Source organism: Nelumbo lutea, chromosome 7, assembly GCF_056320005.1.
Source record: "Nelumbo lutea isolate HS-2025 chromosome 7, American lotus-T2T, whole genome shotgun sequence".
Taxonomy (NCBI): domain Eukaryota; kingdom Viridiplantae; phylum Streptophyta; class Magnoliopsida; order Proteales; family Nelumbonaceae; genus Nelumbo; species Nelumbo lutea.
The window spans coordinates 28,942,347-28,955,764 of record NC_142690.1 but is presented as its reverse complement, the minus strand read 5'-3'; the positions used below and the strand labels follow the sequence as shown (position 1 = coordinate 28,955,764).

At 36.5% G+C, this 13,418-nt stretch overlaps 2 protein-coding genes across 2 annotated transcripts; both read right to left on the bottom strand.

Annotated features, from left to right (window-relative positions):
* Window positions 1–2,318: 2,318 nt before the first annotated feature.
* Window positions 2,319–4,029, bottom strand: LOC148845901 (polygalacturonase-like). Its single transcript, XM_088955902.1, has 4 exons — window positions 3,598–4,029; window positions 3,158–3,447; window positions 2,766–2,997; window positions 2,319–2,540 (listed from the first exon to the last, which is right to left on the bottom strand). Exons 1-4 carry the CDS (start codon window positions 4,027–4,029, stop codon window positions 2,319–2,321), a joined length of 1,176 nt encoding a protein of 391 aa, XP_088812028.1.
* Window positions 4,030–5,424: 1,395 nt separating this feature from the next.
* Window positions 5,425–11,089, bottom strand: LOC148845900 (polygalacturonase-like). Its single transcript, XM_088956329.1, has 4 exons — window positions 10,632–11,089; window positions 8,967–9,256; window positions 6,865–7,087; window positions 5,425–6,027 (listed from the first exon to the last, which is right to left on the bottom strand). Exons 1-4 carry the CDS (start codon window positions 11,061–11,063, stop codon window positions 5,803–5,805), a joined length of 1,170 nt encoding a protein of 389 aa, XP_088812455.1. The 5' UTR covers window positions 11,064–11,089; the 3' UTR covers window positions 5,425–5,802.
* Window positions 11,090–13,418: the final 2,329 nt, after the last annotated feature.

Sequence of the window (13,418 nt, the reverse complement as noted above, 5' to 3'; positions counted from 1 at the left end):
ATGTTCTCGTGGGCAGGAGATCCGAACTCATTACCATGAGCTTTTCTGGGGGCTACTAGCCCTGATAGGAGAGGTTGAGCCATTGGAAACAATCTAATGTAGTGTAACGTAAGGGACAAGAGACAAGAGAAGTATTTACTTTTACATAGGGGTGTAAACAGATCGAATTCGAATCGGGTCAGGTAATATCCGAATTCAAATCTGATTAGAAAATCCAATATCTGAATTCGATTCCATATTCGACGGATATTAAAAATTAATATCCAAATTCGAGTCCAATTAAATATTTGAATATTCGATTTGATTCGAATTTGAATAATTAATTATTTTAGATAATTAATAAATATATAAAATAAATATTTTATTGATATAAAGTATATAAATATATAAATTATTTATATAACTTAATTATAATATATATAAATTATATAAAATATTTTATATTATATATAAGAATTAAACAATCAGTCGAATTCGGATATTTAGCGAATCAGGTCATATCCGAATTCGACTGATTAGATATTCGAATTATTCGAATTTGATTCAATTATGTCCAATATCGAATTCGAAATTGAATTTTCGAATACCATTGACACCCCTACTTTTACATATGTAACCGAACATCTAGGTGGAGGTGGGTCCACTATCACTTGAATCCACCCCAACCCGAAACTTTGGGTTGGGTTAGGATTGATCCCAATCCAAGCTAACCTGGCCTAACTTGCAACCCTAATAGCAGAAGATTTTCTAAAGTGTGGTCAAATCCGATTAACTATTCAATATGAATAGGATATCCGAATTTGACCGATTAGATATTCAAATTATCCGAATTCGATTCGATTATGTCAAATATCGAATTCGAAATTGGATTTTTGAATACCGTTGACACCCCTACTTTTACAAATGTAACCGAACATCTGGGTGGAGGTGGATCCACTATCACCTGAACCCACCCAACCCGAAACTTTGGATTGGATTAGGATTGATCCAATCAAAGCTAACTTGGCCTAACTTGCAACCCTAATAGCAGAAGATTTTCCAGAGTGTGGACAGAGTTGCTATACTTGAGGCTCTATTTGGAAAGAGTACAAATATAAATATGTATAATACAAATACATGCAAAATAATACAAAATATAAGATTTTACACTCTACAAATTTGCATTTGTACTCTTTTCAAACTGAGCTTAAAGCCAATGTTGTAATTTTTTGGGTCCTTATTATTTGAATTTGCATGGAAATCCCATAACACATCCCAGCCATGTATTGGGAACATCTCCCATGACAAGATGTTTCCAATGCTTGGTGAGATGTGCATGTGAAGCACGTGGGGGTGTGCATGTGGAGTGTCAATCTGAACTTTCGTTATTTGATGGTTTTCATGATCCGAATGGTTTAACTAGACAATTATTTGTTAAAACCATGACCAAATGGTTTAATTGAACAATTAGGCTATGTTTGGTTTGAAGGAAAAGATAGAGAAAGGAAGGGAATGATATAAAAACCTATACAAAGTTTGTAAAGGTTTCTGCCTTTCCCTTCTTTTCCCTACTTTTTCCTTCAAACCAAACATAGCATTAATTAGAACACATTTTTGACATGCACCCTTCATGAGAGAAAAGAAAAAAAATGTTTTTTTTTATAAACCGAAAGATGCTACACAAAAGGGAGGTAATATGTCCCCACAAGAGGTGATCAATTTATTTGTTGGATGATATCCCCACAACGTCTGGCGAGTTGAAATCAGCCCCCCATAAGATAGTTTCTCACAACGTCCCACAGTACATCCTCACCGTGTATTGGAAACATCTTTTGATGATGCAACATCATTTCTGGTATTATCATCGGGAGATGTTCCAAATACACCGTGGTAATGTGCACATGAGATGTTGTGGGGAAACTATCTTGTGGGGGGGCTGATTTGAACTCCATACTGGTGTTATTTGCTAGAATTTATCTTTAAAACCTAACAATTTATATGAATACAATGCCTACAATAGTAATAAGATTATTAAACAATTATCTTGATCAAATAAATTTGGCAATGAAATAACAGAAAAGACTATATTATATTCATTGCAGCACCACTTACAGAAACCCTACTACACTTCACAATAATGTGAAGCATAAGGGCAACAACATAATCTGAGATATGGATAGCTACTGGAAAAGAAAGACAGAAATATGGATAAATACAACTATACAAGGTCGATTTTCGGTTTTCTGCAACCAGAATCCTATTCATCAGCCATCATCACCTTCCTATTATAGTCAATTCATATGTATGTATGTATGTATGTATGTATGTTTGTATGTAGTTCAATTCAGACAGCTGCTTGGTTTAATTAAACCAGCAGCTGTTCCATGTGCATGTGCACAAAACGACCTCGCTATTTGGTTCCGGTAAGTAAGTGCTATATCTTCCAATCTGATTCCGGTACACGGTTTCACCACGCTACAGTTAATCTTGACGGCAGTTGGTGTTGCCGACGTTCCTCGGATGCCTCTGTATGTCACCTGGCTGACAGTAATGCTGGAAGCCTGTGAAAATCAGGTCACCTTGATCAAACATTTGAGTGAAAAATTTGTACAATCGTGGGTGGCCCAATTCTAAGTCCAACAAAGGAGCCAACCAATACTGGGAAGCCCTAATTCAAGTTGGGCCGAAGTGGGCCAAGCATGAAAGCCCAAAGCCCATTTACTTGGGCAATTTGGAGAAACAAATATTTACCCAAAATCAATCTTTGTATGATTGTGGCACTGTACCTTATGAGGACAAGAAGTTGCAGAGCTGGAGCAGTAGTTCTGGTCAATGATAATGGGATTTCTAACATTTTCCATTCTAACGTTTTCAAAAACGATTCCTCTAGCAAATCCATTACTGGGCCTGGCCCACGACTTAATTCTCAGCCCATTTGTAGTCCCAGTCATAGTAACGTTTTTAACTGTCACATTCTTCACCCCCGATTCATTCAGACTCCAGCCAAGACTTCCAATGCTGCAGAAAAAACACCCATTCACATATTAACCTCTGTTCTATTTTTTTTTATTTTAATTATCAAGATTTAAAAACTGAATAATTTATTCAAAAAATAGAAAATAATTCTGTGCACTGTGCAGTGAAGAATGATCTCTCATCTCTCAATCTGTATTCTCACCTGATGCCATGTCCAGGTCCACATGCAATGTTCTCTATCCACAGGTTTCTGGTTCCCGGGCCAACCGAGATGCAGTCGTCGCCGGTCCTGATGCCGGAGTTAACGATCCTGACGTTGGCTGATTTTTCTACGTGAATGCCGTCGGTGTTCGGACTGTTACCTGGGGCGGAGATCACTACTCCTTGCATGGTCACATTCTGGGCATTGTCTAGCACAAAGTGGAACCTCTGGCTGCTTATCGACGTTACTCCATTGATCAGGATGTTTCTTGAGTCCCTGAAGACCAGCGACTGGTCTCACAAGCAAAGAGCAAAGAGAAGTTGTCAATTATAGATAAAATAACAAAAAACAATGAAAACAAAACCATTCATATTTCTTCTCAGAAATATCGAAATCACACTACAAAGTATAAACTGTAATAACAATGAAAACAATCCTACCCGGGCTCCGGTTGGGCAAGAATTGCCGGTAGACTTGCAATACCATAGAGACGAGCCTTGCCCATCGAGAGTCCCTCCATAGATTGAAACTCCATTGACGTTCTGGAATGCAAGCCAGTTGCTTATGTTGCTGAATTCTCGGTAGTTATATGGAGCCACGAGTGTGCCCTGCATGATTATCCTGACATCTGAGTTTCTGCAACCGCCATGGAAGACGATGTGGCCGAGTAAATATCTCCCCGACGGCACATAGATGATGGCCGGACTGGTTGAGGCACAAGCCGAGGACCATGCGTTACGGAAGGGTTGGGTCGAGTCAGTTCTGCCATCTGGGTTGGCCCCAAAACTGATCACATTGTAGGTTGTGTATGCCGATACTGAGTGGACGAAGAGCAGAAGAGAGAAAAGAGAAGAAAGAAACAGCTTCTCCATTGTAGGTTGTATGCCGATGCTAAGATTTCTTAACATGAATCATGTATTCAGTATTATAAGTCTACAGATTAATATAGTTATGAGTCTTTGGACTTTTATTCCAACTGTGATTTTATTTATCAATTATAATCCAATTAGAAGTAGTTCCTCGAGAGTCCTAATTTCCTACAGTGCTAGCGAGTGAGAGTCCTAATCTAAGTTGTGCCGTCCGGTTTATCTAAGGTGGTGTTTGGGTCGGCAAATTTTGGGTTTTTATATTAATTTTGGGCTGAGGTCTTGGTGCCGACCGGACCACTTTTGACACTTATGGGGGACTTGGGATCTCCTGCCAATTGATTTGACACCACACTTCTCATTATGAAATTAGGACCCACCATAAAAGTGAGACCCGTCATGAGATGTATAGATGATATTGGTAGAGTGTTAAAACATATTTTGTTGACTACTATGACGTCGGAAAAACAATTGACCAATAAACTAGAATCATAAACATGATAATGATTCATCTATTATCTATCAAAATTCATGTATGGAATTTGATTGGTCAAAACTCTTTCCTACTATTTATCAAAATTCATGTATGGAATTTGATTGGTCAAAACTCTTTCCTACCATATATCTTCTCTGTATCATAGATGTTCATTTATCCGGTCTTGGATGGAAGATGTTACAAAAACTGACCATTGGAGAGAGAGAGAGAGAGATCAAACAACTCCACTATCAATAAACAATATAATACCTGCGGTGGCATCACCTTTGAGAAGGGAACTTATTATTCTTGAATCTGCATCCTCCAAGCTGAAATAAGATGTGTTTGGTAACTATAATATTTTAAAATAGTTCTAATGAGAAAAAAAAAAGATTCGAATTTAATTAAACACCATATATTGAGAGAAAACATTGCCAGTTTGATTTAACATTACCAATTTCTGAAATGCTCATAGGCTCCTAGTGAGTCCTGATCACCTAACAAAAAAACGCATTCCAACCCTCTCTACCAACATGATTTCACATCGCACGTCTCATACTAGGGAGGTCCCACTTTTATGGTCAGTCCCGGTCTCATGGTGAGATGTGCTGTATTAGATCAAGTTGGTATAGGGTTTGATTGTGTTTTGTTGGCAAAAGATCTCAACTCTCTTATAATATTGGGATTTGTCATCATTCTCATTAACATCCTGTTAAAGGAATTGGGATTTGCTCTTCATAAAGCGTTGCTCACACTAACCTCACAGCACATTCCACTGTGTATCGGAAACATCTCAAGTAACAACACAAAGTAGTACAAGAGATATTTCCAGCAATATGAGAAGTAAAAATGTTATAGAGTAGTAAAATATGAGAAGAGGAAATCCATGGAGAAAACCTATTGATCAGAGCGAGAAGGATGTCTACTTTGCAAATTTGCCATAATTTTATTATATTATACTAAAACCCATTACCCAATATTGGTCCCAACCATCTGGGGTCTTGAGAGGGGTGGACTGGATACGAACCTTAACCTTTGGCACTTTCATGCACAAAGTGTTTGCTCTTAGACTTAAACCTACACTCTCATACTTGTCAGCCCGAGATTATACCATTACACCAAGCAATAACCCCTTTTAATACATCATACTAAAAAAGTAAAATTTAATAAAAAAAAATCTCTTTATTATGTTTCTTCCATTATATTGACCCAATATAGTTCCCCAACAAGATGTAAAAGAATAACACAAAGAAATGGATGACTACTGCAATGGTGTGCATTCTCTGATTCATGTTTATCTGAAATTATGCATGTAAGCAGCTTTCTGGTTCAATGGAACCATAAACTATTCCCTCTGCATTGCTACAAGAGGATTCCGCGGCATGGCCCTCACAAGAAAGATGTATATCTTCTAATATGATCCCTTTGCACGGATTCTTTGGACTACAGTGAAATGACATAGCAACTTGTGTTGCTGAGGTTCCATGGATGTCTTTGTACGTCACATTGCTTATTTTTACACCTGAAGCCTGTGGAAAATACATAATTATGTTAATTAAAAAAAAAAGTATGTGTCATTTGGCAAGTCTTGTTTAAAAGATCTTATGACAGACCTGATAGTCAAAAGGCATGTCTTCCAATACATCTTTCTGCGTGAAGATGCGATGAAAGGCACCTTTTAGCAGCTTGAAGACTGTTTGGTTAAGGCGTGTCTTTCAATGCTGCGTGAAGCAACACTTTTTTGCAGCTAGATCTTTTCCTAACCAAATAGGAAGAGGCAAAAATGCAGACTACCGAGCTTCTAAACAGTCTGCATCCCACGCAGAAAGGCATGCCAAACAAGGCCTTAAAATGCGGCTTAAGCCCATTTGATGGGCCAATAATTCCAAACTTGCACCACATCTAAAGTTGAAGTGGACCAACCTAGCCTATAATCCCATCTCTCATTGGCATCACTTTGTTTAAGGTGGTGTTTGGTGCATCCTTTTGGCATGTCTTTCACTCTGTGGAAAGCTTAAAAGACCAAAATAATGACATTTTTCTGTTTGGTATCGTGTAGACCAAAATACCCGAATATGGGTGTGCGGAAAGACCAAAAAAACTAAAAATCAGGAAGCTTCAAATGAAACTTTTGGCCTTTCCACATTAAAAATAGCCTTCCCAGTTGTTTTTAACACATGACACTAATCAAACAGCCTTGATCTTTAAAAATAAGACCCCAAAAACTTATTACGTCTTCTTATATATTGGGCTGTTAAAAGATCTACTTAGAAAGATTTGCCAAATCACCCCAACTTGTTTTTTTTTGTGAGGGAATTTAAAAAAATAAATAAATGAATTTCTTATTTTTCCAAATATAGACTTACCCCACCATGGCACCCTCCATCACAATAATTCTGGTCAATTATGATGGGGTTTTTGACATTGTTCATGGTGGCATGTTCGAAATGGACCTCATTTACGAGTCCATCATGTGGTGTTGCAAATGTCTTGATCCTCAGCCCATTTTCAGTACCCGTAAAGGTAGAAGAAGTAACCGTCACATTTTGAACTCCTGGTTCATTGGGTACCCTTCCAAGACTTCCGATGCTGCAAGAAAAAATCTCCCTTAGCTAATATTTTCCAAAAGATCTATTTTATATGCTTAAAATGCAGTCAGTTTATTCTTTCCCCTTAGAATTTTGTGATTTTCTTTTCAAATAAAAAAACAAAAAAAAATATGGGGCTAGTATAAATTCATTAGATACGTGCCTAAATTCATTATTGATGAATTTATCAATTAATATATAACATTAGATACGTGTCTATATTTTCTTCTTTTTTTTTTTTTTGTAATTCTTTGTATTTTCTATTTTTAAAAATTTTATTATCTGATTATGGAATCATTTCATTTCTACATTGATTTTAAATTTGGTATTCAATTTTCATCATTAATAAAACTATTTTTTATATTTGATACTTATTTTTGTTTAGTATAATGAATATAAATTAGATATGCCCAATTCTTTTTTGTATTATATATTTTAATTTTTATTATTTAATTATGGTCTTATTTATTAACCCATTTGATCCTAAATGGTTTAAGTGCTTACCCACCGCTAGGAGGAAAGAAAATGATTTTGTTTTCAAATTACCTATAGAAATATTTATTTTTATACTATTAATATTAATGTTGTAGATTTAATTAGTAGAATTTAATGATGAGAAAAAGTACATCTTAAATATAGAATTTAAGGAGAGAATATAAATTAGATATGAAATTTAATGAGAGAGAATAGGAAAATAGTTTTATTTCCAATTGGTTTTAAATTTTATATTCCATTTCCAAAATTAATAAATACATTTTTTACTTATCATACTTATTATTGTTTAATATGTCAAATATATAATGTTAAAAATGTTTCATTTTTTTTTGCATTTTATCTATTTTTGAATTTTATTATTTAATTGTAGCAATGTGGAATGACCCATTTGACCCAAAATGGTTTAATTTCTTACCACCACTTAGATGAAAACACTATTTTTTCAAGTAAAATTTAAAAGTATTAGTTTTTGTATTACTAGAATTATTAATTTATTATATATGGATTTAATTAATAGAATTTAATGATGAGAATAAACAAAAATATCTTAAATGTATGATTCAATGAAGGTAAATGTAAGCTAATACCTTAAATGTTGGATTTAATGAGAGTGAATTGAATGAATTGAATATCTTAAAATTACTTCTTTTCAGCTCATTAGTTATTAATAACCAATTATCCTATTTGCCCTCCCTTTTTATCAATAAATTTAAATATAGAGGGATAAATTTTGTCCTTAAAAAATGCAGAAATGTTATTGAGCCTATTCATGATTTTTAAAATAGTATAGAAATAGATAGTTCTTTGAAATAGTAATAGAGCTTGTTCAACCAATGGTTTAGTGTTTGATCATTTCCACCCTATTTATAATTTGAAACACAAGCGTGGTTGGGACTATGCTTGTCCACACTTCATGCCCTTCATGTGAGAAGGCGCATTGGAGAAGAAAAACCTATTCAAATACCTCACCTAATGGCTAAAGCTCTTTTAGGTTGAACAGTTCTTTGAGAGGTTTAAAAAGAAAGAATCTAATCACTCTCTTATAAAACACGAGCATCTTTGCATCTCATGAGTCTAAAGTCACTTCCAGTATAACTGAAAATAACATGGTTTTCAAAACTGGACCGGACTGAAAAACCCAGGACTGGTCGGGTAATTGGTTCCATTTCACCCTAAAACTGATTTTGGCCGAAAACCAATGATTTGGTCAGTGATCCTTTGACCTGGGCGATCAAACTGTAGAACCAGACAACAGTTTTTTGCCGTTTTTATTTTTTAAACCAGAACAAGCCATCCATTCAAACCAGAAAGTCAGACCGTTCAACTCGGGAACTGGTCGATTTTTAAAAACCTTGGAAATTAAATACTACGAGTCTATATCTCACCTAATGCCATGTCCAGGTCCACATGAATTGTTCTCTATCCACAAGCTGGTAGCTCCATAGCCAATGGAGATACAGTCATCACCGGTCTGAATATTGGAACCCAGGATTGTGACGTCTGAAGATGATTGTACATGAATGCCGTCAGTATTCGGGCTGTCGCCTGGGGTTTTGACATTCACCCCTTCCAAGTGCACATTCTCGCAGCCATCGATCACAAGGTGGAACAACTGGCCGTTTGTCAACAACAATCTGTTGATCACAATGTTCCTCGACTTCTTGATGGTCAAGGACTGTTGCACACACACATATATACAAGAAAACGTTAGAATTCTAAGAATGCTTTGTTTTCATCTTTTCTTTTGAAATTACCACATCAGCAAAAACACAAAATCGAATTGGTCTTATTTCAAAAAAAAAAAAAAAACAATTCACATTTTGAAAATCATAAAAAACGGAGTCCAAATATCCTGTCCACACAAACTCTGCCCCACATAATATCACAGCCACACATGGAGAATATCTCATCCTCCTACATAGTATTATGCAGGAGAGATGTTCCCAATTCACGGAAATAGTGTGTTGTGGGTAGATGTGGGTAGAAGATCTGGAGTCTAAAAAATGATGGTTTTTAAAGCAAATACAAACTTCCGTAGGACAGGAAAACCTATGCTTCTGGAAGGACATAATACGAGAAGAGCTTTAACCAATCAAAACCCTCATGAATTTTGATAAATGCCACTTGGTCGATAACCAATTTTGTAATACTGATTGATTGATTACAAGTTTTTCTAGTATCATCATGTCTTTCCGATATCATTATGGAACCCTTATAGGGAAGATACTATATGATTCATGGAACATATCTCTTCTCTCTAAACCAAAAATCCAAGAAGTAAAAGCAATTCAATTCAATTAAAATACGTCTAAATTCAATTAAAATAATATTTTAAGTTTTGTAAACAAATCATCAATACCAACCGAGGGGTGGCTCATTGATATATTAGTTGGTTCACTTCAACATCGACGCAGAATTGATTTGGGGAAAAAGGGTTATTAGCGGTGTGTGGCATCGAATACGTACCAAACAACAAAAAGAAAAAACCAAATCACCAAGTGGAAAGACAACTTGATGTTTTGATTAGAGAGTTTATTGATTGTGAATAGGAGTGCAAATCGGGCGGGTTGGGCCCGGTTTATGATCAATCCAGGTTCGGCCCTAAAATTTGGGCTTAAGGCCTGAGCTCGAGGTCAAGCCCTATTTTCCTAACCTGAGCCCAGCCCGCCCCAACCCACTTTAAAATTATACATATATAAATATATTTATGTAAATATATCTATATATATTTATGTAAATATATCTATATATATTTATGTATGTATGTAAATATATACGCAAAAATATTTATGTATGTATATACATGTAAATATGTATGCAACATTTACAAATATACACATATATATGTATAAATGTATATTATTAGGAAGTGTTCAAGCTACCTAAGGGCTAGGCCCAAGCCCAGCCCAAAAAATAAAAAAAGCTCAACATTTTGGGCCCAAGCCCAATCCATGTAAAATTCCGCATTGGGCCAGTTCAGGATCGGGCTGGGCTTGCCCAAGTTGCACCCCTAATTGTGAATTCTTTACAATTAGAAAAGTTATACATACCCTGGCTCCGTCCGGGCATTTCTTCCCATCAGCTTTACATTTCCACAAAGAAGACCCTTGGCCATCAATTGTCCCTCCATTGATTGTAAATCCATCAACCCCATCAAAGAAAAGCCAAAACGGAGAACAAGCAAGGACTCTGTAGTCCGACGGGGCCACTAAACTGCCATCAATTTGCAACGTGACCTTATTGCTCTTGCATGGGCCACTGAAGAATGCACGGTCCAGTAAAAAGCTTCCGGGTGGCACATAGATTGTTGCTGGGCTGTCCGAGCCACAGGCCTTCGCCCATGCGCTGAGGAATGCATGGGTTGAGTCAGTATGACCGTCTGGTCTAGCCCCAAGATCGACCACATTATAGGTTGTGTCTGCAGATGTTGGGTAGAAGAAGATGCCCAGGAGTGAGAAGAGGAAAGGTAAGAGCTTCAACATTTTGAGAGAGAGAGAGAGGTGAAGGTTGGATGGGAGAAGTCAAAGTGGTTTGGGCTATTTATAGTGTTTGGTTGGTAGGGGACGGACTGAAATGGTTTGAGCATTGAATCCAAAGCAAAAGTGAGAAGTGAGAGCAGATGACAATAGTGTATTAGGGCCGTTTAATAAAAGCTAAAACGGGTGAACTGAATAACTTATTGTTTTGGTCTATAGTGAGTAAGTTATTAAGGAGGTTGTTAGCTCCTTGGGCTCAATTTGGAAGGACTACGAATAGACTATAAATATATACAAAATAATATAAATTAGAAGGTTTTGCACTCTACAAATTTGCATTCGTACAGGCCCAATTTGAAAAGAGTACAAATACAAGTATATAAAAAATAATATAAAATACAAGGTTTTGCACTCTAGATGTTTGTATTTGCACTCTTTCTAAACGGAGACTTAATGACTGAAATTGAAGTTGCGTTTATTAACCATTTATCTATTAATGGTAAAATGGGCCCCATCCAAACAGCATATAAGAAAAATGCCAAAATTTGATGGAAAGGAAAAAAATGTAGGGGTTTCAAACCAAACACAGCATTAGTGATTTCTCGCAATACATTCGAAGCTTCAGCCCTCCCAAATGGATCCTTAATTAATCATTTATTAAAACGAACGGGTGGCCACAAGGCCCACAATATCTGTGGATGCGTATATGGTATGTCTGGTTTTTTTTCCACAGCCTACAAGTTATTGCTTAAAAGCTACAAAGGGGAATGGAGCATGTGGCTGTCCACAATAACAGAAATGGAGAAGAGTACTCGTTTCTTCTTTATTCTGTTTGACAGAAAATAAGAGAGAAAGCAAAACTTGTGGGAAAGTTTTTCACGAGCTCTCTCTCTCTTTTGTGTGTTTTAATCATGGTTTTCAAAATCGGATCGGACCGTAAAAATTGGGTCCATTTCCCCCCAAAACCGAATTTTCTCAAAAACAAAATATTGATTTTGATCAGTAAATCGCTAAACCGGGCGATTAATCGTTTAAACAGTTTTGATTATTTTAATTTTTTTATTTTTTTATCAGACGATCGGACCATGACCCAATTAGCCTCCATTGGCATCACTCCCATTATTCTTCCCGATGGGATCACTACCCCGGTTGCCTCTGTTGGCACTGTGGCCCACAGTAACAATATTTCTCTTTCCAATGTTCTCTATGTACCTCGTTTTAAATTCAATCTTCTCTCTGTCAGTAAATTAACCTCTCCTCTTAATTGCTTCGTTACTTTCTATCCTGACCATTGGGTTTTTTAGGACCTTTCAACGAAGAAGATGGTTGGGCTAGGTAAGCAGCTTGGCGGTTTGTACCACTTGGTTCATGACACACCACCAACTTCTCTCATTAGCACTCACCCCTAGCTAAACAAATCAGATTACCATTTCCCTCAAGCACAATATCCACCACTCGCTCATTTGAGTTAATACATTGCAAATCTGTTCCTTCGTTTTTTGGAGCTCGTTATTCTTTTATCTATTGTTGATGATTTTATGCGTTGCATGTGGGTTTTAAATCTGAAACACTTGCTTATTTTGAATACTTTCTTCATTATATTCACATTCTTTTTTTTTTTTTTTTTTTTTTTTTTGCAAATGTTTAACTTATCCGAGCTAATAATGGGCTTGAATTTTTCTCTCCCAACCCATGCAATGCCTTTTCACTTCCAAGGGCATTTTCACCATCACAGTTGTGTCTCCATGCCACAACAAAATGAAGTTATGGAACGCAAGCACCACCATCTTCTCAACGTGGCTCATGTATTATGCTTAGGGCAGCTGCCTATCTCATCAACCGCACACCTACATCTCTCCTTCATGTTCTTACCCCCATGAAAAACTTTTTGGCAAATGCCCCCCCGCCCCCCTCCCCCATAACCACCTACATGTCTTTGCCTACCTTTGTTTTTCCTCCACCACCCATATTTCCTCCAACAAGTTTAGTCCCCATCATCCTGTGTTTCATGAGAGAACAAAATACATTGAAATTGATTGCCATCACACATGAGAAAAATCCAATCATGCCTCATCCAGCCTTCATTCCTCTCGTCTACTCATCAAGTTGTGGGGGAAAATTACCATGCATGTGCCATGCATGCATCGACAGTCGAGTCCGAGTAGGACTCTTCCATTGTTGTAATTGAATATCTCTCTCATCTTTATCTCTTCATTATCTCTCTCTCTCTCTCACTCATCTCTACCTTTCTATCTTCTCTCGGTTATCTCTATCTTGTACAATGCATTGTGTATATAATCACTTGTACAAATTGAATGAAATTATCAGAATTTATTCCTTTGTTTCCTAAATTTTGATTGT